The sequence below is a fragment of the Drosophila melanogaster genome, chromosome 3L (genome assembly GCF_000001215.4).
Source record: "Drosophila melanogaster chromosome 3L".
NCBI classification, from domain to species: domain Eukaryota; kingdom Metazoa; phylum Arthropoda; class Insecta; order Diptera; family Drosophilidae; genus Drosophila; species Drosophila melanogaster.
This window is the reverse complement of record NT_037436.4, coordinates 16,939,100-16,963,850: the sequence shown is the minus strand read 5'-3', so window position 1 is coordinate 16,963,850 and position 24,751 is coordinate 16,939,100. Positions and strand designations below refer to the sequence as shown.

At 41.1% G+C, this 24,751-nt stretch overlaps 3 protein-coding genes across 13 annotated transcripts in view, besides 1 other annotated feature; 1 reads left to right on the top strand and 2 right to left on the bottom strand.

Moving 5' to 3' along the window:
* The window catches only part of Ogdh (Oxoglutarate dehydrogenase), a 13,903-nt gene extending 4,874 nt beyond the window's left edge, over positions 1-9,029 (bottom strand). For 2 of the 9 annotated variants that reach the window (NM_168701.5, NM_001104159.3), the window contains exons 1-8: positions 6,324-6,412; positions 4,635-4,752; positions 4,429-4,566; positions 3,967-4,146; positions 2,249-2,351; positions 1,438-1,516; positions 964-1,375; positions 40-908 (exon numbers count right to left, since the gene is read on the bottom strand). In NM_168701.5, the coding sequence (NP_730223.1) occupies positions 40-908; positions 964-1,375; positions 1,438-1,516; positions 2,249-2,351; positions 3,967-4,146; positions 4,429-4,566; positions 4,635-4,730 (1,877 nt within the window). In that variant the 5' untranslated portion in view covers positions 4,731-4,752; positions 6,324-6,412. Of the gene's footprint in view, positions 1-39; positions 909-963; positions 1,376-1,437; positions 1,517-2,037; positions 2,044-2,248; positions 2,352-3,183; positions 3,314-3,966; positions 4,147-4,428; positions 4,567-4,634; positions 4,753-6,323; positions 6,413-8,037; positions 8,088-8,259; positions 8,524-8,807 lie in introns of those variants that run through there. The other 7 variants (NM_168704.4, NM_001414057.1, NM_168703.5 and 4 more) reach the window with 7 other exon arrangements.
* Positions 6,162-24,751, top strand: Cpr73D (Cuticular protein 73D). Of its 2 annotated transcripts, NM_001316452.1 has the most exons (5): positions 6,162-6,826; positions 8,319-8,525; positions 22,113-22,250; positions 23,034-23,215; positions 23,268-24,751. In NM_001316452.1, the coding sequence occupies exons 4-5, from the start codon at positions 23,068-23,070 to the stop codon at positions 24,611-24,613; spliced, it is 1,494 nt and encodes a 497-aa protein (NP_001303381.1). In that variant the 5' UTR covers positions 6,162-6,826; positions 8,319-8,525; positions 22,113-22,250; positions 23,034-23,067; the 3' UTR covers positions 24,614-24,751. The 2 variants fall into 2 exon arrangements, with proteins under 2 accessions (NP_001303381.1, NP_001097627.1); NM_001104157.3 differs by lacking the exons at positions 6,162-6,826; positions 8,319-8,525 and adding an exon at positions 20,902-21,255.
* On the bottom strand, positions 8,909-19,490 carry Obp73a (Odorant-binding protein 73a; the record flags this gene model as incomplete). Of its 2 annotated transcripts, NM_001347747.1 has the most annotated exon segments (4): positions 8,909-8,971; positions 18,072-18,296; positions 18,914-19,188; positions 19,248-19,490. In NM_001347747.1, coding segments are annotated over 4 exon segments (744 nt in total). In that variant the 5' UTR covers positions 19,429-19,490.
* Positions 8,974-18,068: a mobile genetic element.

Genomic DNA, 24,751 nt, shown 5'->3' with positions numbered 1-24,751 from the left:
ATTAGTATTTGAAGTTTAAGTAATTTTTCTCGACCATACTTGTGAATCACGAATTCAGCAGCGTTCGGTGGTGGCGACGAGAAGCGGTTGCCGATGTGGATGAGGGTCTCCTCCTTCACTCCAGTGGGCGCTACCTTCAATGGGTCTTTGCCCTCGAAAAAGCCGGACCAGGGCGAGTCGAGCCAGTCCTTGTACTTGACGTGGGTCTCGGTCTTGGCCAGAGCGAATGCCTCCTCGCAAATGTTCTCGTATTTAGCGGCAACCGACTTAACCTCCTCGGCGGTGACAGTGCCCTCGGCGATCAGTTTGTCGGCATACAGGTCGAGACAGTTCTTGTGCTTGCGGATCTTCTGGTACATCAAGGGTTGCGTGAACATGGGCTCGTCGATCTCGTTGTGTCCATTGCGGCGGTATCCGACCAAATCAATAACACAATCCTTGTGGAAAGTAGCACGCCACTCAGCAGCCACCTTGCACACATGCATCACGGCCTCTGGATCGTCAGCGTTGACGTGGAAAATAGGAGCATTGACGACACGAGCCACATCCGTACAGTAGGGAGAGGACCTCGAGAAACGGGGATCGGTGGTGAAACCGATCTGGTTGTTGGCCACCACATGGATAGTTCCGTGGGTGGTGTAGTCGGGCAGGTCCGAAAGATGCATAGTTTCATAGACGACGCCCTGTCCGCAGAAGGCGGCATCACCGTGGATCAAAATGGACATAACCTTCTTGCCCTCCTGGTCGCCACGGTAGAACTGCTCGGCACGGGTCTTGCCCTGCACCACGGGATCCACAGCCTCCAGATGGGACGGGTTGGCCACGACAGCCAGGCGGATGTTCTTGTTTGTAACGCGGTTCAATCGCTCGATGTATGTACCGAGATGGTACTTGACATCACCAGAGCCCTGGAAAGCAAAGTCATTAAGTATCTCTACCAAGAAGATTTTTATCTTTCCTTACATCATCAGCAGCCTCCAGTCCAGCGAACTGGGTGAAGATCTGGTTCAAGGGCTTGCGGCATACATTGGCCAAGGTGTTAAGACGTCCACGATGGGGCATGCCCATGATGACCGACTCCACTCCCAACTCCGTTGATACGTCGATGATCTCCTTCAGGGCTGGGATCATGATCTCGCAACCCTCCAGACCGAAACGTTTCTCAGAAGAGTACTTCTTGGCCAGGAAAGCCTCAAAGCCGGTGGCACGGGTCAAACGGGCCAGGATCAGACGCTTCTCCTCGGGCGAGAAGTTAAGGACGCCGGGGGTCTCAAAACGCTTGCGGATCCAGTTGCATTGCTCCAGAGAGTTGATGAACATGAACTCCACGCCAATCTTATTACAGTAGACATTCTCCAGGCGGTTCAGGATTTCCCTAATAAAGGGAATGTCACATATTAGTTGGGTCATTCAATATCCTTTAGTGGGGTTACTCACTTTAGGGGCAACGAAGCCTCATCGCCTCCGATGAAGGTAGTGCTGGGCAGCTTGAACTGGCGATCCATGTCCTGCTCGCCTGTTTTTTGCGCAGTGGGTTGGAACAATGGGTTAAGACTTTAGTAAGGGGTTTTGAGTGATTGTGTCATGGTGTGGGATTAGTAAATTGTAGGCGGCAGATGTTGGTTTGAAATTCGGAGTGTAATGATTTTTGTTGCTTCTATTCGGAGGTGTTTGTACGCAGTACAGAGTTTAAATTGGGATCGGATGCTCATGCTCAGCTGGTTTGTTCACGGGTTCCTCGTTCGGACATTTGTTCGACATGCATAAGACACTATCGGTGATAACTTAAATTTGTTTTTAATGGGCTCATAATCTTTCACTTGCAATCAGACTGAGGGGGCTTATCAATCGATTTCCCTTTATTTCGCTTGAGAAATGCAAAACAATCATGCAATCTATTTATGACATAATCAATCGGTGAGGTATACTTAAATATATTTATATATTTTGGCACGACATCCAAATTATAACAATTAAAGGCAGAAATGGGCAAACAATGTAACACAAATTTACTGGCAATATATAGCGCATATTTACTTGGTTCTATATATCATTGGATACATTTGTGTGGTTGGGTTCGATAATCGAATTTTTGATGCCGGGGATCGTGTGTGCGGGTGAAAGACAGAGAACGTCACTAACACAATATTTGGTTTTAAAAGTATTTACAAATCAAGGGTTAAGAACTAAAACAGGTTATGCTTTGGGCTAATAGCCAGGTGTTACGACCAACGCCGGATTTACTTACCAAAACTGAAATTAGCGTAAATGGATTTCGTCGAGGAGTTGCCAGGCAATTCTGGTGTATTAATTTCAAGTGGATCGAGGTGAGCAATATTATGTCCTCGAATCTAACGTGTCAGTATTGGGTATTTGGTTGGTAGTTGTGGTGGTGGTGTTGGTGGTGGTAGTAGTAATAACAATGTTTTCGGATTGGATTTGGTTCGGTTTCGGTTTAGGTTTTCAAAACACACACACATAATACGAAAAGAGAGAATTTTGAATTTTTGTTTTAAAACATTGTTTGAGACGATTGGCGATTTTGGTTTTTGGGTTGAGTTTCGATTGCAGTTTGTGTTTTTCGATTTGTTTACATTTAGGTTAGGAAGCAGTTATATAAAAGTAAAGGAAAAGAAAATAATCAATTAAAATTATAGAATAGATATGGCTTGAACAAAAACAGATACAAATAAAGCGAACACTAAAAGCTTCGACAGGATCAGTAGACAATGATTGACAGATGGCAATGTGTTCGAATTTCGTGGGTTAATCGAGAATCGCTGGTCCAAGTGCAAGAACAGAGACATAATATGGAACTGGGGTGCTGAGAGATATAGAGTCGACAGGATGCTTAAGAATAAACCTTAACGGAAAGATACAAACTTCGAGAAAGCCAAACACCAAGGTTACTTACAGGAAATATTAAAAAAACCTTCAACTAAACGGAACTCGCTAACTTAATCCTACAAAGGGTCATGTGTCCCTTCCTCATCAACTCCGAATTTCATTTAACCTTCTTCGGCTGTTAAATGGTAAGCACGAGTTACTTTCAAAACCAATTGCGTAAGTTTGAGTGCTGAACTTAGTAACTAGGCGAGTGGGTAGTAGCAGGATGGTGCATCAGGTTTGGGATTGAGTGGTGCGACTGGGGGTTAAATGAAACAGTTGTGTAAAAGAATTTACCAAACAAAAACCCAGAGTGCTGCCTGAGCACATCTTCGTTAGCACGACGTGCTAGCCCATCCTTGCAGACGGTTTTTTCGCGAGTCAAAATTCCAAGCGGATCCAGATCAGATGCCAAATGACCTCGTGACTATATGGTACATACATATCGTAGACAGATTGGTTGATTATATGTAAAGAGGTGTACAGGGTAGATCATAGGACATAGGTATATCAAGTTAAATGCGTACGCCAGGAAGTTATCGTATGGCTTTAGAAACTTAACAAGCTAAAAAACAACAGGCTTAACTTTAGCAAAAATGTATATCATATGCAAATTAAAATTAACTGCTTCTCTGGCAATTTAATCAGAATACCCTTGGATAATTGCAAATAATTTCGATATTTATTTATCTTATTAGCTAATGAGGAATGGTGCAATCAAAAGTGACAAATCCCCTTAATATATAACTATTTGGTGAACCGAAATGGATGTGATCGAACAGAAAACCAAACTACTCATGAAGGAGTGAATGTCTAACTCTATGGATACTGTGGATGGCGTGGGTGAGTCAACGAAGTATTTTCTAATCTACCATGAATACTGGATTCGAAATGATTTGGTCTGGGTAAATGGACAATTGTGAACACACATAAGGGGGGGCAAAGGCAACTCTACTGATCATAATCTAAACATAAACATTAACTGAACCTAGGAGAACAAAACAAAAAGAGCCAACTCTGGCTGCAATCTCCACCGATCGGCTGGAAACCAAGTAATTGAGCCAGCACGAGTCGACATACCTGGTAGCTCCTGATGATGGCCTGGACGGCCAGATGGTCGTCAATGGTCTTGGAGTCGGGCGCAGCGCCGGCGACGGCTCCTCCAAAGTTGAAGGCGGTCAGCGGCAGAGTGTTGGCCTGCACGGGCGCCAAGTTGGGCGGGCTAACGTAGCTGTTGCTGCGGAAGTACGCGTCCCAGGACTAAAAGAAGAATGAATCAATAAGGATTTATTGTCATGTCATTTATTGTGAATGCATTATTCCAGGATCACCGTTTTATTAGGCTTTTATTATATTTTTTATTGCAGAGAAGTTTGGTTCCCTTTAGTATAAGCTCTTAACATTTTTAAGTGGTTTTTAAAAGGTAATAAAGCACTTCCGCTTCAGAAATAAACACTAGAAACTGGTTTATCGATGACTCAAAATCAAGAGTTGAATTTAAAAAGGCGCAGAAATAAAACCCTGTTTAATAGGGATACTTACGGTGTGCACGGAAGTGGGATCCCGAAGCCAGGCGTTGTACATCTCCTCCACGTAGGAGGCGGTGCTGCCGTTGGCAAAAGGTTCGGCAGCTGCGGAGTTGTAGGTGCGCACAGCGGCCGCTGCAGTTACCTTGGCCATCTGCCAAAGATTGGGGGCTCATTAGTTGGGGTTTTCTTTGGAGTTATGGTTATATCGACCAAACTCACCTGCTGACTGCTGCTGCTCTTGAGCAGCCATGTGGCGAAGTTCTTGTGCGCCATCGGCGACAAGGCCAGGCTGAAGGCTGTGTGGGCTCTATGCATTTTGTAGCTTTACAAAATAGAACTGAAAGAAAGAGACAATCTTAGTGAAGATCTTATCAGCCCACTATTATATCACTTCCAACTGATTAATCGATGGCGGCTTTGTTGACAAACAAGCCACGTAAAAGATAGTGCCAGTGCCACCCCCTAAACACCGAACTCCTGACCCTCGGCTGCTGTAAACGCGATAAGATAGCCTAGAAGTTTTTACGTCATGGTCATGTTCTGGGTTTTAACTGTGTCACCGATCAACCGAATGTTCCGAACTCGTTGCCAGGCCAGTGGGCCAGTTATGAAATTCCCTCACGCTCACGAAACAAGTTCACAATTGAATGGATGCGGGGGGAATTTACATACGTCCAAAGCCAGACTAGACCGTTGAGATCGGGGGATCGCTTGGTGGAAAAAAGCACACGTGATGCCATACGCCAGTCCGTCGCTCGCTTTTTTGATAATCAGCCAAGAAATGGCGGAGATACTTTGGCCCCCAAATATAATGGTGAAATGGGGGGGTTTTATATAGGGAGAGCCAGCTGCTTTTTGCGCAGTTTGTTCGTTTCCCAACTTTTAATCAGTTGTGAATATTTGCCCTCACTTTTTGTTTGCCGTCTCCGAATCACAGTGAGCATTCACCTGGGTATTTGGCCCAAAACGAGTTTGCCCAGATAACGCAAAGGCGTCAAGAGCGAATGTCCCTGGCTTGGAGTTATAAATTCCTGTGGTCCATGACTAAACGCAGAACCCTCTAGACGCAATTCAGTGATAAGAGGAGGGCGCTTAACCGGCCTCCAGTCATGCCACGCCAGCACTTCCAGAATTTGTCAAGTTATTAATCAAATTATTGGCGATAGGCTAGCGCGTGCGGATGTCGTAATTGAATCCCTATCTAAAGCCAGTCGTGCAAAAAATACGTACAAATTGAATGAAATTCGGAATGAGAACTTATGGGGCAACGAATGCGTGGCCAGGTCACATGTCTTATCGACGAACGCATGCTGGCCAGACGATCCAAATGAAGTGATTACAAAATACTGGCCCCCAGATATGAGAGCACAAAAAATGAAAGAAAACAATTGGAACGGCTAACCGGTTTGGAGTGGTCAAAGCTAAGTATTTGAAAGTGCATCACTCGGGTTATTTGATTCGGTCATAGCTACAATTACAGTTACATTGTCCACCCCACAATAGATAATTCAATTTAGCAGCCCGACATTTTCTTTCAGTGTCATTTATCTGTTTGCTTGTTTTGTGCTGGCGCTTTTCACATACTGCTTTCCCTGCAATTATATTCTGCTCGACGTCGATGTTACGAAAACACATTACATAAGTGCAAAAAATAAAAAAACGAAGAGCTGCTCGCGTGAGAGCAGCTGAGTTATTAGAACGGCCAGATGATGGAGCTAATTAGTGTGAAATAGTCCGACGGATGAGCTTGCAGTTCCACAATTCGAAGCATGACTGGAAAAATCCATTAGGCTTTCGGTCGGTGGAAGGTCTAGTTCCGACTGTATATGCACTGCACCGCGGTGGAATGAATCAAGACACCGTATAATATATACGCATATACTGCATGCGATTGCTCCAAAAACCAACCGAATATATGTACTCGTCGTACTCGTATCCGTATCTCGCAGATACGCGTCAAACGTTTGTTCGTGCTGAGTGCTGCGCGTCGACTGAAGCGAAAATACAAAAGCGGCCGCCTTCGAGAGTGAAATATAAAATTTAGAAATCGAATTTGCTCTTCACGAACCGCCGAGCGGGCTGCAAGCTTGGAAGAAAAATACAGAGTGTGTGTGTGATAAAAACACACAAAGCGGCCACATGACAACTCGGCGTTGTATCTTTATCTTCTGGCAAAAGGGGGTTGGGTCGGTCGCCGATCGGTGGACCTGATAACAGTCAGGTACATACTCATGTATCTACATATTGACCGCACTTCCTCCGTTTATCTAACCGCCTCGCCTCCTGGTTGTTGCCCATGTCTTGCGTATTTATAGCCCGAATTTGTTTACAACAATCCCAAAGTCCGTTCGTCAGCCGGCATTTCAAAGAATGCCGCCCACACAGCCAAAAACGAGAGGAGAGAAAAAGCGGTATGATATACACAAAAAAATAAAATGTATAATACATTCATAGAACTTGTTTATCACATAATACCAAAGACAACGAGAAACAATATTAAAATACAAAATGTTTGTATATCTAAAAGATTTCTCAACTCAAATTAAATTTGGTACACTATCCAGAATCACATCTTAACAATTTCTTAACATATTTTTCACAGTGCATTTAATAGGTCAAGCGCAAGTGAATTTGTGCGTGTATCAATTACCTTTCCGCTAATCAATAAAGTTTCAAGTTCACACACCAGACACAACCATTTACCTTGATGCGAGTGCGAAATTAATGAACACTCAAGAGGCACCGATCATTAGATACTCTTAGTTATTTTAGAATTGTTGTATTTTATAGTATTTAATAGTTTAACTTTCTATCGAAAAAAATGTATAATGTAGAAAGTTATATAAAAAACTATTATTTGGTTTTTGTGGCAAAATGTAAATTTTAATGTTGCTCTAAAAAATAGCGGAAATGGTAATTTGACTATCGAATGATAACTATGTAGATATCAGTGTACCAATTAGTCTAAGACTGAATAAAAGCTATTATCGTAGTTGGCGTAAAACATTAAATTGCCATGATACCCTATAAAAGGGTATAAGAAGGCAAGAGAGACGCACTCAGTGGGGTTTTGCATTCCATTAAAAAAAAACCCTGGACGAGCCCCCTCTAGGCGAAGAAGAAGAAGAGCGGTCCAAGGGCATGAAGTAATTGCGGAGCGGGGTGCGAGGGGGAGGTAGAGGTTCCGTAGTACTATAATACTTTTGTGGTTACTATTCCCGATCTGGGGCCTTTGCAGCCGACTTATGATAGGTTGTGGCAGATGATCCACATCCGTCAGCAGAAAAAAATAACTAGTTGTGCTGCCCCAGACAATGCGGCCGCGCGCTTTCTTTGCGGTTTGCTGTTGCTATTGCCATTGCTTTTGATTGATGATTCATTGGGCGGCGGGGAGAAAAGCACACGCGGCACTCGGTCAATTGCGTCATCAATGCGGCAAGTTAATTTTACAAAAAACCACATGTGACGTCGCCGACGTCGCTTGTTTTGCATTGCGAAATTTCACTTTTCATTTGGGGCGGCCGGCGCAAGCGCTTTTCCGCCGACGAGACGCCCACCTGCACTTTTCCAATTATATAAGAACAGTCCTTGAAATTAAATGGGGAAAAACGTTGGAAAATACCAATCAAATGCCTGCTAAATGCACTTTTTAGAAAGGGGAACACGCGGCAGTGTCTCATTGATCGCTGAAACGATGATGGTAATTCCTGGAATTCCACATGATGCAAAAGCGGACCTCGAATGTGGGACAAGTGAAAAGCACGCGAAATGCGAGTTTTCCGCTGAATCCAGTACTAAGTCTAAATGGACCATAGCCCCGCAGACTTTTTGCAAATTAACGCACATGATTTGATTATTTTTACACTAAACTTGCTTAAAGTTTAAATATTTACGTTTTTACAGCCGAAAACTTTTGCGTTAGTGGTGGGACTGTTAATGCTAGCGCACGGCCTGGACTCTCAAACATATCGAAACGCTATCGTTTTGTGCCAGATATCGATTATTTTTACAGTTTTGGTGAGCGGTAACACTAGCATACAGAGCTTATTCCTATGCGACTGCAGATGGCGCCACTGTGGAAGATCATGAAAGGCGCGATGTAAAAAGTCTGTAAGTAATATGTAAAGAATTCAAAATTTTTCCGTAATCTACTTAAACCATTTGATACCTTTAATTTAATAATATAGGTTCAAGATATTATTATTATTATTATTATTTTATTATTATTATTTTTTTGTAACCACGATTGGGTTGACTTCTGCTTGACACTTTTCCATTTTGAATATCCGTGAAATCATATCAAGTTATTTAAGAAACATTGAAACGAAATTTTCAAAAGAAAAGCGAGAAACATATGTTTAGTAATTTCCAACAATGTTTGAAGCCACCTACATTGTTTTTCTCAGGAATAGTCGCAATAGTCGCGGCCTGACACAAAAACTGGAATTCAACTTGCACTAAACCATTTAATTGCTACGCACACTAGACAGAGACTAATATCTGCTGTATTGATCCAGACAGTAGCCGGTAATTTGGTCCGATATACAGTCAAAGACATTGTAAAATCCCAAATAAGAAGACTTTACTCGTTGAGTTTTTGTAAGAAAACTGATTTTATTTGGAAATATCTTCGGTTTAAATAGGTGACATGAGAATCGCATCTTAAAGTAAATGGCCTACGCAGAGGCCTACGTAAATAGTCCCCGCCTTATCGAGGTCCCACGCTCGGGCACATCTGCCTATCTTGAGCGGCGAGGACCTTATCTGTGGTCTCCCACTAAGGGACTATTTTAGGAGGCGGGGAACGATCTCAAGTGACTGACTCATGTAGTGTGCACTTAAATTACATGTTTTTGAGCAATGCACCCATGTCGCCTTAGATAACAAAATCCTAAATATAATTTATCGCTCTCGATTCATTTACATAAGATATGAACGGAGCCCAAAATTGTAAGTCTTTAAATATATTCGTGTTCATGTGTGAACATTCTGCCAAAGGGCCAGCAAAGCTGAGATGTACATTAGTATATTAGTTGCATTTATAACAGTAGTGGACTGTATTTATTTGATATATGTTCATTTATTTTGCAACTAAGATTTCAATGGGCCTAGTTTTTCTGGCTTTTAATTTTATTGGATTACAATTATGGTTTATATTATTTTTAATTCAACAATTTGTACTTAATTAACTTATTTTAAACATTTTGCTTTTTCTATGTAGAAGTACATTTTCTATTAGTGGACTGTATATTTTTATTTGTTATATTATTTTATTGTTTATTTACTATTGATATTTATAGTACTGGCAACGGACCTGCAAAGGTTATTGCTTGCATTCTTTGTTGCACAGCACATTTCCGTATGAAATATATTATTAATACTATCATTAGTATTAAAGCAATAATTAATCCAGCATGTCCGGAAATATGATGGAAATGTAAATCTTTCAATTTTTGATGGTTCTCTTTCATAAATTTAATTTCATTATTCAATCGTTCAAATTCCTCAGTATGATTTAATATTGATAGTTTCAGCGGATCCCAAATAATCTTCGGCACTCCACTAACTTCTCCTATATAAGGTGTTGATAATAATTCTTCACTTTCGGACTGAATGTTATGGTGGGCAACTAGAATTTTATCGTCGGTTCTTGCCGTACAATATGGCGCAATGCTTAAAACTCCTTGCTGAGGCAAATCAAACAATTCAATTTGAGAGCCAGTACATTGCAGACGGACTTTTGAATTCGCAGGAACCTTAAACAACCAACTACTTTTCTTTTCTAACTCTACCCAGTAACTTTTAGAGTCGACTACTGTTTTATAGATGCAGTTCGCCGCTTTATCTGGCTTTAGAGGCTGAATCTCACATGCATTATCATTCGCTGAATTCCAGGGCCAACTTCCTTTGCATATTCTCTTATTTAGTTGCCATTTCTGACATTGATTTAATGTGGCTTCCGTCATTATGTGATAGGAATCTATCTCAAAATTATAAATTAAATATTCGGACGTTGTATGCACCATTATTATCCGATCTTCATTTCGAATTGGCACCGGAATAAGCCTGAACAATTTGGATGGATGCCTGCTAAACAGAGGCACTTTTGCACTAATGATCAATTTATCGTCGATGAATAAACCCCTGGCTGTTAACAGTGTATACACCTCCTTAAGTTCCGTACCTGACCGTTTTCCTGGAATTACTAGGTTCTCTGAAAGACTCTGCTGAATTTTGGCAATTTCTTTTTTAAGCTGATTTGGCCTGAGAATATTTGTATTTAGCCTACCGTGATTAATATCAATCAACAGGCTTATAATGCCTGCTTGAATTTTTTCGCCTTCTTCAATCAATGAGTGTAGCTGTTTCGTAATCATAAAGAATTTTATTGATTCCTTATAAACATAATAATTTTCTTTAAGAACTTCTGTCATGTTCTCAATTCTTATTTGCATACTTCTAAAATTGGAGTTAACATCTTCTGTTGTTCTCTTTAATAGATTAGAAGTTGAATCAACCACAGATGTTTGTTTTTGAATTAGTTTATCAAGGTTGTTCTGGTTATCTAACAAATTCTTCATATTTTCTTCTAATTGCTCTCTATCATCTTCATCCATTATACCAAATAAAATATGATACAAGGAACCCATAAATTCGAAAGGAGCACGCTTGCTTCTAGATCTAGACTGCATCATAAACAATTTATTGTTTTCTTCAAGTTCCGATAACTGACTTTGCATATTATCTAAGACTAGACTACATTGCTCTTCAAAGCTATGAAGTCTTTCGCAAACTTTCCTCATACTTTGTATAAGCGCATTACCCTTTGTTAACATTTTAAAATATGGATCCATTTTATAATAGATAACCAAATTCCAAGAAGTACTCACAATCTCAACATCTCCTAGCGGGTCTAGATATATTGCTGAGGTTTTATTTATTTTGTCTATAGAATATCTTGGTGCTATATCTTTAGGTAATGCGCTAGAAACTTGACAACTTAACACAAACAACAACATTGCCATAATGATTCCGATCTTGGACATTCCCGATGTCGCTCTAGTTCGTCTTTTTGGCTCTTGGTCAGCCTCATTTTTGTCAACAGACTTTATTCCTTCCAAGGGACAAATTTTAGTAATGGGTCTAGTGATATATCCTTCCTGCATCTTTACTTTAGCCACTCGGACCTTATCATCATTCCCCTTATGCACCTTTTCCACCTTTCCTAAAGGCCATCTTGCAGGATGACAATTCTCATCCTTTAATAAAACTATTTGCCCTTCTTCTATATTAGGAATTTCCTTTTTCCATTTATTCCTTTGCTGGAGCGTATGCAAATATTCACTTTTCCACTTAACCCAGAAATCTTTCTTTATTTTTTGGATAAGTCTCCACCTATCCAAATTTCCGATTTTTTCATCTTCCATTGGTTCGACTATTTCTAAAGGTGGTCTTCCAATTAAAAAATGACCTGGTGTTAAAACTTCTTGTTGGTCCTTCTCACTAACTATAGTGTATAATGGCCTTGAATTTAAGCATGCTTCTATTTGACATAAAAGAGTTGACATTTCTTCGTAAGTCAAAATAGTGTCGCCGATTATACGCTTTAAATGGTATTTCATTGACTTAACTCCAGCTTCCCAAATACCTCCGAAATGAGGTCCTGCCGGGGGAATAAAATGCCAATCAATCCTGTCCTTTTCAAGCTGCGCTGCAATCGTTATATTTTCTTGTATTGCATTAAATAACTCTTGATCTAATTTTCTTGCAGCTCCTACAAAATTTGTTCCGTTGTCTGAATAGATATTGGAACATTTTCCCCGTCTAGCAATAAATCTTCTGAGTGCTGCTAAAAATGCGTCTGAAGTTAGATCGCTTACCATTTCTAAGTGTATGGCTTTGGTGGCCATGCAAACGAATACAGCAACGTATCCTTTAAATGTTTTTTGGCCACGATTTTTTGAACATTTAACATAATAAGGACCTGCGTAATCTATTCCAGTATTAAGAAACGGGAATGTCATCGTCACTCTATATTTTGGCAAGTTACCCATTATTTGCTGAGCTGTATTTTGTTTATACCTTGCACACGTTACACATTCTCTTAAATACTTTTTCAACGAATTTTTCAACCCGAAAATCCAATACTTTCTTTGGATATAGTTTCGCATTAGGTTTATCCCTCCATGCAATGTTTCCTTATGAGCATTTTTTATTAATAAGCTTGTTAGGTGGCATTTTTCTAAAATGATTGGATGTTTAACATTAAATTCTGCATTGGAATTTTGCAATCTTCCTCCAACTCTTAGAACCCCATCCTTGTCCAAAAATGGATTCAATGACAATATTTTATTATTTGTCTTGATTTCCTTTTTGATTTTAAGGCACTTTATCTCTTGCCTAAACTGGTATTCTTGTTGTTTCTTAATAACAACTGTTTCCGCTATTCTTATCTCCTTTACTGAAATAATTGATGAATAGGCTTTATTTCTTGTTTTCATCTGCACGAATCTATTTATGTATGCTATTATACGTATAAGTTTTTCTATACTGGAATACCTTTCTATTAATTCGTAAATAGGATCATCTATTTTGTCATTTAATACCGTATTTATTAAGACAGGTTCTTCTACAGACTGCTGCCGAGGCCAAAGTTCTTTTGGGTCTGCTAGCCATTTCGGACCTTTCCACCAAAAATCACAGTTGATCAACTGGTTAGAATCCACTCCCCTGGATGCTAAATCTGCTGGATTATCCTCTGACTTAACATGATTCCATTCAGTATTTTTTAATTTCCGAATGTCATCCGTTCTTCTTTTTATAAATTTGATCTTACTTTGACCACTGTTAATCCATGCTAAGGTAATCGTGGAATCACTCCAAGCATAGATCTCCATTATATTGTCAATTGATCCTTTTAGTCTTTGGATTAATTCACTAAGCAGGTGAGCTGCACACAGCTCGAGTTTGGGAATTGTCTTCCTATTTTTTATAGGGTTGACTCTACTTTTGCTAGCTATTATATTAACATGAGGTCCTACTTTAGCATAGACTACTGCAGCATATGCTTTTTCGGAGGCGTCCGCAAATCCGTGAATCTGAATGACTGAAGAACTGTTTGAATTAATCCACCTTGGGATTCGAATATTCTCTAACAATAATAAATTTTCTTTATATTTTTCCCAATAATTTTTATCTTCTATGGATAATTCCTGATCCCATTCACTTTTATTTATCCAAAGTTTTTGAATAAAAAGTTTTCCTGAAACCGTGACTGGTGCCAACCATCCTAACGGATCAAATATTTTTGCTAGCGTTGATAACACAACGCGCTTATTTATATTTTTTGATTCATCATTACAATTTACGCTGAACTTAAATAAATCCTTTTGAGGTTCCCATTTTAGTCCTAAAGTTTTAACACATTCATTTTCGATAATATTGAGAACCTTATTGTCCCCTGTGTCCTCCACAGTGGTTAATATTTTGGAATTGTTGGAAATCCATTTCCTTAAGTTGAATCCAACTTTCTGCAATTCATGGGGAATTAATGTTATTAATTTATTAGCTTCTTCTACCGAATCAGCTCCAGTCATTAGGTCATCCATATAGAAATCATTCCTAATTATTGCACTAATAACTTGGTTTTTACATTTATCTGCAATATCTACCAGAACCCTGGTAGCCAAATATGGTGCAGATGCAGTTCCGTAAGTGACTGTGGTTAATTTATATGTTTTAATTTTTTCTTTTGGAGAATTTCTCCATAAAATATATTGATATTTTTGATCATTATTATCTATTTTAATTTGTCGGTACATCTTTTCAATGTCTGCCGAAACAACAAATTCCCATTTTCTCCATTTAATAATAATGTCAAAAATATCTTTTTGAACTCGTGGCCCAACCCACATTATGTCGTTCAAACTTTTGTTATTCGTAGTTTTTGCTGAAGCATCAAAAACTACTCTCAATTTGGTCGTAAGGCTTGAATCTCTAATCACTGCCTGGTGCGGTAAAAAATATTTGCCTTCATCACTCACTTCAATCATGTGTCCTAAATCCATGTATTCATTCATGAATTTAGTGTAGTCAACCTTAAGTTTTTCATTTCTTTTTAGTTTTTTCTCCAGATTCATGTAACGAGCTATCGCTTGTTTCTTTGAATCTCCTAAGGTGACATCCTCCTTGAATGGAATTGACACAATGTATCGCCCATCTGAATCTTTTTTTGTCGTTTTGATAAATTTATTTTCACAGATTTCAGACTCGATATCATCTTTTTCTTCTTCTTCCACTTCCCAGTAGCGATCTAACTCTTTTATTTCTATTGCTGTGGCTACAATGGTTTCTTTTCCTTTGGATTTTTTACATCCAGAAACTATCCACCCGAAATCAGTTTTTTGCCCAAGGAGACCGTCTATTTTTATAACTCCATTTTGCAGAATGTGAGTATATACGTTTGCTCCAATGATTAAATCAATGCGACCCGGTTTATTAAAATCGGGGTCGGCTAATTTAAAGTTCTTCCATTTTTTCTGATCAACATTAATCGTGTTGACTGGAAGTGCCTTCATAAGTTTTGGGAGAATAATTGCTTCAATTTCTAAATTTTTCGGAGAATTTCTTATCGAAATAACCGCTTTGTGCTTGGAGATGCACGTTCCTGTGGAAGATACTCCACTTATTTCAGTATGAGACCGAAATTTTTTCAATTTTAGAATCTGTGCAGACTCTTCTGAAATAATTGTGCTTTGAGAGCCACTATCAATCAATGCTCTTAATTGTTCAAAGCCTCCATACCTCGACTTTACTTGAATCAAGGCCGTGGCCAACAAGGCTTGACCTGTTGTTCTACACGTATTCACTTTTTCTGGATTATGACCTGCAAAGTGAAGTAACGTGTGGTGAGGTTTACGACAAGTCGAACAAAGCTGCTCGCTTATACATTTTTTACCAAACGGATGCCTCAGACATCTTAGGCAAATCCCATTTTTTCTTACCCAGTCAGACCGTTCTGCTGGATTCATTATTTTAAATTTATGGCATTGAATTAAATAATGCCCTGGTAGTTTGCAATATGCACAATTGTCACTATAATTTTTATTCTTGTTATTATTAATCATTTTCTTTACAGGTTTTACTTCCTGTGAGAATGATGATATAGAATTGAGCCTTTGCTCTAAAAAGTCCATGACATCAGAAAGTGCCTGTATTTCTTTTGTCTTTTTAACATGGCTTTCATATAAATTGAGTGATTCTTTATTGAATTTCCGAAGAATTATGTGAGCGAAAATTGCATCCACATCTTCTGGTAATTGTGCCTTTAATTTTATAATATAAATTGACTCGTTAATCGTGTCAATAAATGTCTTTATTTGCTTATTGGATTCTAAATTTAAATTTGGCATATCCATAAGCCTATTCATATGATCTGAGAATATGTTTCTTTTATTCTCATATCGCTTGGTCAAAAACTCCCAAGTGGCTTCATAATTTTCTCCAGAGCCGAGCAGTAAATGAGTAACCACATTTCTGGCTTCTCCTTTTAATGCTGACTTTAGATAATTAAATTTGAGAGAAGGACTGAGATCCTCTCTCACATGTATGAGCTCTGTAAAGAGTTCATTAAAAAGATCCCATTCTTTGGAATCACCAAAGAAGGTGGGAATCTGTATTTTAGGCAGGGTTGGTAACTCCTCCGCCTTAACAACCGTCGACATTTCAGCTTTATTTATTGTGCCACTGAGTCGACTATTAATGGCTGTAAGAATATTTTGTTTGTCAAATTCAAGTTCGCTAATTTCTTCTTCGAATAGCGAACTCTCAAAATGACTATTCACCTGTTCAATCAGGTTATCTATTTTATGCCATAAAAATTCAATTTTATTTTTCCTTATTTTAAGGAAATCTGGACTACTGTCTATTAGTTTAGACGTATCTTCTAGATATACTCGAAATTGGCCAACATTATTACGAAATGCCTGCTCTACTTTTAAAGCGTTGTTTTGTGCTATACCCTCTTTTTCAGGGTGACCACGCATTTCAAGGTTTAATGTAGGGGGAGGGTTTGATTTAGGGACAGTGTTTGATTTAGGGAAAGTGTTTTCTACCGACTCGCCCTTAATTTTTTCATTTTTATTTTTAATTTTTTCTAACACCATCATTATTAAATCATACTGCTTCGCGTTAAAATATTCATGATCGACAACGCCGATCTTTAACAAATTGCTATGATTAGCAATGAAACATTTTTGAAGCTCATTTAATTTTAGAATTTCTACATCTGTTAATGTTGGTTTTACTTCCAACTTTCTAATTTCCAAAATAATTTCGGACTGCTTCTTAAGGAATTGAATAGTCTTTTCTGACATCATTTTGAAAATTTTTTGTAATTTCTTAATATATATAGTACGTGTATATGTATTTTATATGTATTTATATATATATGTGTGTTTGGATAAACAGAAAATTCTTGTTTTGACTTAGCTGATGTCGTTGTTGTTGCTGCTGCTGTTGCTGCTGTTGTTGCTGCTGTTGCTACTGCTGTTGCTGCTTCTGCTGCTGCTGTTGTTGCTGCTTCTGCTGCTGGTAGAGGCTCCTTTGAATTTGACTTCCTTCTCTTCTTTAAGGCTCCGTCGATGTTTAAAGATGATTTTTTTTTTTTTTTTTGGCACGTTTTATTATTTTTGTAGTCCAGTCAGATTTTTTGTTTTTTAGCCATTTATTTCGGCATTTATGCTCTTTTGGCATATACACTGCACTCTATTTATGAGCTGATTTAATGCTATTAGAGCATTTATAAGGCACTGTTTTCAGGCACTTTTTATTTAATTTATGCTCTTATGGCATATACACTGCACTCTATTTATGAGCTGATTTAATGCTATTAGAGCATTTATAAGGCACTTTTGTTATGCACTTTTTAATTCCACAATTGCTGATGTATGGCCTCAAGCACGCCTTACCACAATTTATAATGGTACACAAAGCAACCTTTAGCTATAGACTATAAGGTGCTTGTTTTAAAACATAAAAGATTCTTTTGTATCTTTTTGCTTTTTATATTTATACTCTGTTCCTTACCTTTGGTAGGGGGAAACAAGAGTTACTTATTTTTGCTACCTTTAGCTGTAAGATGCTTAAAGGAGCTGGCCTTTCTCTGAGTTCCTTACCTTTGGTAGGGGGAAACTGCAGAGTCGATTAAAGGCTCGATTGACCAAATGTAAAATCCCAAATAAGAAGACTTTACTCGTTGAGTTTTTGTAAGAAAACTGATTTTATTTGGAAATATCTTCGGTTTAAATAGGTGACATGAGAATCGCATCTTAAAGTAAATGGCCTACGCAGAGGCCTACGTAAATAGTCCCCGCCTTATCGAGGTCCCACGCTCGGGCACATCTGCCTATCTTGAGCGGCGAGGACCTTATCTGTGGTCTCCCACTAAGGGACTATTTTAGGAGGCGGGGAACGATCTCAAGTGACTGACTCATGTAGTGTGCACTTAAATTACATGTTTTTGAGCAATGCACCCATGTCGCCTTAGATAACAAAATCCTAAATATAATTTATCGCTCTCGATTCATTTACATAAGATATGAACGGAGCCCAAAATTGTAAGTCTTTAAATATATTCGTGTTCATGTGTGAACAGACATCGAACGCCAGATCGCAGCTTTCACCTTTCTTGGGCAGCTCCTTGCGATTAACACCGTACCGTGCGGTCATTGTCCGGAGGCAGAGGTTTACGGACCGCAAGGTGGCCATAAAGAATCCGTGCTCGTGCACTCCTTCGGAGTAGAAGTGGACCAGTCCGTCCAAGGTGGGCCAGCCTCTCTGATCGATGGCGTTGTTTTTGGCATAGACGCAGTGCAGCAGGCACTAGAAATACACAAATGTATACTCAACGAGGGTCTTTTAGTTAATAAAGTTAACTTAAAATTGTTTATACAATGGAATACACAGTGAAAACTGTTAAAAGGCTTAAAACTAATTGCAGGCTAGCTAACAAAAAAATAATATTAACATATGTAATATTTTTAATAAACAATTTTTAATTTTGATCAAAACTAAGAAGCAGAGTAGCTTCATTAACACAGTCAGATTAGACACATTTGTGTACCAATATTTTTTTTCACTGCATAGGTACTTCTATCTGTACATTCAATTTGCTGATGCATAAAGCCAGCTAATGTGTATTAAGTGCCGCCATAAAGTGCGCTTTTCAGCCATCAAATTCAGCATTGCTGGGAGGTGTGCGAAAAATCTCCACCGGAGGCGTGTGATTTTGAATGCAACTGAAAATGCATTTGCTTTTCTTTCGATTGTCTAAAAACCCTGACTTTAGGTTTTGCTGGGTGAGCTAAAGTGGGGGTTTAGCCAATTGTTTCTTGGGCTGCCATTGAACTTAATTGAGCATGCCTTATGCATTTCATTAACACGAGAAGAAAAGCGATCTACAAGTCTCGCAGAAGATTCTCCTACTTGACTTCACTTACCCCCGCAATGCGTTTGTCTTCCAGAGGCACCAGAGTGGGATGATATATACCCGAACTGGCCACATCCAAACGTCGGATATTCCTCATCAATCTGGCCACGTGGCGCTGTGGTTCGGGTTCATCGTAGACTATGTACTCGTACTGGCTGATGTTGGGGGAATGATCAAGGGAAGGTGCCTCGGGCACAGAAGGCCAAATGAAGTCGATGGAGTCATCGTTCGGATCGATGGGTGGCTGATTTTGTGACACCTGCTCCTTGAGTATCTCATAGGCCTCTAAATGGGGACCAAAACCGTATAGTATTTAATATGGCTTAACTAATTTGAAGGCCCACCATTAACCAACTTGTTGCGGACCTCATCCTGGCACTCCCTTATGACCGACTCGACTTTCCTGGCCGTTCTGGGTGGATTCAAGCACTTGGCCTTTTTCGTCTCGAAGCGAATTAGATATTCCACAGCGTCGATCGATGTGATAACCATGCACGAGATGCATAAAAGTTGTGTAATCCTCATGGTTGCGATTAATTGGAGTCTCCACGCCGATCCGAACGCCTGGGCCGCTGTCAAATGAATGTCCCCCGAAGAAATGGACGCGATGAAATCGAAAGCATTTTCACTTTTCCAAGCCAACTTGGCAGGATGGCCCACACAGGCCACTTATGAATTTCCAGTTTAGCTATACTTTTTTTTTCTCATTTTAGTTTTGCTCTTTGGGTATGTGGTTCAATGGCAAACAGCAATACTCCAAGTGCAACTGCGACTGCCACAACTGGTTGCACATTTCCCATGCGTGCAGTCCGTTAGAAACTTGTCCTTAAAGCTCGACCACATGCCTATGAACATGGTCATTGGCAGCGGCCATATATCATTGCTATACCATATCTCCATGGCTCTCCGATCGCGATCGCATTGGGTTTCGTTCCATTGTCTCTGCGGTTGTGCGATTACAAAGCGCTTATGCTCGGAAAGCACTCGCTCCGATTGAGCGCACAATTAACCAATTGGTGAACTCTTCCGCCTTCTGACCAATTTGCATATGGCCAAAAAACAACGGCTATAAAGATTATCAAAGGCGGTAGTCTATGTGGATGTAAATATGGGCTAGCCAGAACTATAAACTATAACCAGAATCAAAGGCAACCAAGCGGGGCGGTCTAATCAGAGGGCCTGACATATCCCCAGCACATCCCCATCTAGAACCCAGAACAATGGCCAATAACTGTACTTGGAAGTGGCCAGTAGCGTCGCCACGCTAATTATGGCTCATTATAATGGCCAAGATTCAAGAGCCAAGATCCTAGGCGGAAATTGTCATAAAGTTCTGTGGTCTCCTCCAGCCGACGGGTAATTGCCTTTAATTGCATACCTGGCCAAAAATTGCTGCTAAGACACTGACCTAGACTCGCTCTGGATCGAACTTGTAATAAGCTCCGGCTAACGGAAAACTCAAAATGGAAAATTGATTCCCCAGCGATGAAGTTCAATGTTCAGAGTTTTGCGATTTGTAAGCTAAAGAGAGCGGGGCGGGGGGATGGTGCATTGTCAACAGGAAGAGAGCTCCAGGTTGCAACTTCGGGGAACAAGAACAACGTGAGCTAATTGACAGACAGCTACACAGGCACGATTTTCCATTTTCCGCTGGCCATTTCCCGCGGGTTTTAAGCCCCTTCCCCCACCCTCCTAAAGTGGCGAACAAGGAGCCATAAAATAGGAGAAACACAGCAGCAGCTGCAACAACACTTGCGTGTCCATCATTAGAACGAATTCTCTCACCTGAGCCCCGCGCCCACTTTCCGCCTTTTCTTGTAACGCAATTTGCACACAAATGCTGCTGTTTCATCTTCGTGGCTTTGGCTCTTTTTGGTGGGTGGTCAGGTGAGACAAGCAGCACCACTAGCTCCACTAGCACCACCATATGACGCCGCACGAACCGCTCGCTGAGCCGCCTGAGAATCGTATTTAAATACGAAGGTCTAACGCTGGATCGCATCAGTCGTCGCCGTCGCGTTGTTCTAGCCGCTAGCTCCTCTCGAAGATCGCAAACCAAGTCGGAGTTTAAGACGGGTTCCAAGATCGGATTGGCAGACGATCGAATCGAATCGGATTTGTTGGGGGAATATAAGTTTATGTGGTGACTGTGCACCTGGAACAGGATGCCCGTTTGATACTTGTTTCATCTCTCGATTGGATTAAAACGAATGCGATTTGAATGATGTGGCATCTGCATCGGCACGCGAATTCCCTTTTGCTTCTCTGCGCAGTTTTAGGATACTTTTCGGATCCTGCGAGAGCCGAAATCGAGTACAATACCATCAGCGAGGATGGATCTTTTCAGTTTCGGTACATAGATGTGTGACAAACTATAGTGAACATTTTTAAAGGATATTAAGCACTGAAAAAAAAATTGGCATTATGGATTAAATGGATATGCATTTAATTGCAAATGCAACACCCTGTGACTCAAGAAATTTGATGAATAGTTTTTGTTACAATTGCAAAATTTTGAATTTAGTAAAATTTTCAATTTACCTAAAAATGCTTTAAAAGGCAGGATATTTTGACAGAAATTAGTAATTTCCTTCGTAATACGATTATCATAATACCTACATCGACTAAGATTTTTAATAGGATTTTAAAACTTCACAATAAAATTAATTCAGATAACATTGAAATTAATATTTTTCAATTTTCAACTCATTGCATTAGTCATCACAATAAAAAAACTTAACCAAATAACATAATTTACATTAAATAGAATAGAACTTTCATTGTCGTCCAATTTCCTTTTAAAAAAAGGATTAAAAGTAGTTAGTCGCTGAAAATAAGAAATAACCTTCCCCAATTGCGTACAAACTTAGCTGTTTGGTAGAATAATAAACCTTTTGAAAAGAGAACAACTCAATTACAGTTTTTTAGCAGCCATGGGTCATAAATCTAACAAATCATCTAATCGGTCAATGATGTCTGCTACCTTACCATCACCATTACACCCGAGAAAATTTGAGATTTTTAGCACCTCTTTAACGCCTCAACGTTTTGCAACCACAACAATAACACGCTTCCGACCATCTTTCCCTCTCCATTTCGCACGCATGGGGCAACGCAATTACTTCTGTTTCGATGGATCCCACCTGGCATGGATAATGGATATGCTGCTGCTGGTACTGCTACTGCTACTGCTTCCAATCGGCCAAAAGACATGCAAATGATGACATTGGCGGCTACTATCACAGCGCCTCGGGCACTCCGGACAACACGGTGCGAGGTCGCTACGGTTCGCGGAGTCCGGCGAGCGGGCAGATCGAGGAGACGGTCTACACAGCCGGACCACGTGGGTGAGTAATCGAAGACGGTAGCCAAGACTAGTGGGTAAAGTGCGCTGGTGCACTGCAAGAAAATAGTATCATTTTAGAGTGCATATGTGTGGAGAAAAATGCATTTAAAATTGATGATGTCAAAATATGCGTAAAAGAAAAACATAATTTTTAAAATATATGTATTTCAAATGTTTTTAAAAATAATTAGGCAACGATAAGTTCTGTGGGTATACATGACTCGAAGGTAACTTCCTTGAGGAAGGTCGGCGGTTTTTTCCTGAGTGTATTGGCCGCTGAGGAAGTGGCAGCACAAAGTGAGTTATCTCCCCTCGATGTCAGAGTTGAGCTCATATATCAGCGGTTGGCGGCAGGCGGCGGCCACTGAAGCGAAACCCAAACAAACGGAGGGGGATCCATGGAGTTGGAGCCGTTCTAACACATTGGACTGCTTTTTCTGGCGTTGCCTAAACGTTTTTCCATTACCGCTTCGGCGCTACTGTTGTTTTTTGCAATCTCCGGTAAATCGGGGGAAACAAAAAGCTGTTAACAAATTGACTGGCCTGAGAGATTCGAGCCAAAAAAAAAAGAGGAATGGATTGTAGATGGCAGATGCTCAACGATAGCGATGATTCTGAATGGGATCGTTCCCCGAGATGTGTAGTAATCGAAGTAATGGCGTGCCGGGCTAAGATCGAATCTATATTCAAAATTGCAGTGCAAGTCCGCTTCCGCTGAAAGGGTTTACCCAATCCCCACTCATTGTGTCGGTAGCTAATTAATCTCCCTCTATTTCCCACATAGATTTCGCGTGAACGGACCGAAAATCCATCGGAAAATGGACCTGGCTCAGTATCCGGTACTGCCGCGGGGAAGTCCGGACGATCCGCTGGCCGATCCCTTCGACGATCCATCCTACAGCTTTAGTTTTCGCACTCCGGATCAGTCGCGCAGCGAGGAGAATGATTCCGGGAATAGGATAAGAGGCGAGTTTAGCGAGTATGGTACTTAAGAGTATATTAACTGATTCTATCCCAGGTCTGTACTCCTATTTGGACGACGTGGGCGAGCGGCACAGTGTTCGTTATGCAGCTGGAGCCGGAACCGGATTCGAGATCTCCAACGCTGTGCCGGACAGCCCATCTGTTGTGGCGTACTCCAGTCCTCTGTACACGTCCCATCCCAAAGCACGCGGCAAGATGTCTGTGCAAAGGGGGCCGGCTGGAAGCTATAAGCTGATCGCCTCAGGTTCGGATCACCGACGGGCAGAAAGTCGAGCACCCGATGGCCTGGTGCGAGGAACCTACTCCTTCCTGGACGACAAGGGCGTGCAGCGGACAGTGGAGTATATAGCTGGAGCAGGAATTGGCTACCGGGTGGTGCAAAATCGGATTGGTCCTGGAACCCATAACAATCCCTCTGTGGCTGATTTTCGTTTGACAGATCCAGATTTCCGACTGGCTAATGATTTTGGCAGGGGTGCTGGTGGTGGCTTAGGTCCGAAGGGAGGTGGTGGTGGATCAGGTGGGGGAAGTGTTTCGGTAGGAGCTTCGGGGCCAAGTGGTGGTGCAGGTGGAGCGGGAAGGGGCCGTACTCCAAGCAGACCCGGAGGCAAAGATTACCTAAAGCCGGCTGATGGAGCAAGAGATAGGAATCGTGGAGATGGTGATGCTGGGGCAGCTGATGAAAATCTGGGACACCATGCTGATGACCAAGGGGATGACATTGGGCTTGGCAGCAGCTCCTCTGGTTCCACCAACTTTAATGGCAAAGAAGACAGAAGAGGGTTCCCTGCGGGTAGTCCGCAACGGGGCAGTACTAGATACGATGCCGGAGGTGACAGCTCTCAGAGAGGTGGTTCAGGTAGCTCCACGAGAAACAATGTTAGTGGGTCCCGAAACAGAAACCGATTCGGCGGCGTTGGTGGAGTAAGTGTCTCCTCTGAGCGGGGAGCAGGAAGGGGAGGTGCTGCCGGTGGTGGAAGCAGTCGTCGAGGAGGTGGAGCTGGAGCCTCCAGGGAAGGCGACTCCGGCCTGGGCTACCTGCCGCCCACAGGTGGATCGGGCACCAGTGCCATGAGCGGACCCGGGGACAATTACCACCTCAACGATGACGATGTGGGCAGTTCACTGCCTCCTCTGGTCACCGCCAACCACCGAATTCTAGAGATCGACAGGGATCGGGAGTGGGTGCAGCGACACCGCGACTCCACCGTCATCAAGAACGTGGGTAAATGGTACGTGGGCCTGCCGCCTGGTCAAAGTGTGCGTGCCCATGTCCAGAACATCGACATAATACCCTTGGGCGGAAGGATCGGACTTTCGCCGTCGGAGGCACTGCGTCAGGATGAGATCGCCGAGCTGAATGCCTCAAGGGAGCACTAAGCACCCATTGGATCTGTAGATCTGTAGTTTGTAGTGCGTAGCTCTAAGTGATCAGTGTTGAGTAACCGAAACTGGGTTGACTCCACATGGAAACTAAAACAGTATTTAAAGCGGAATACATTTTTTGCCTGTATCTGT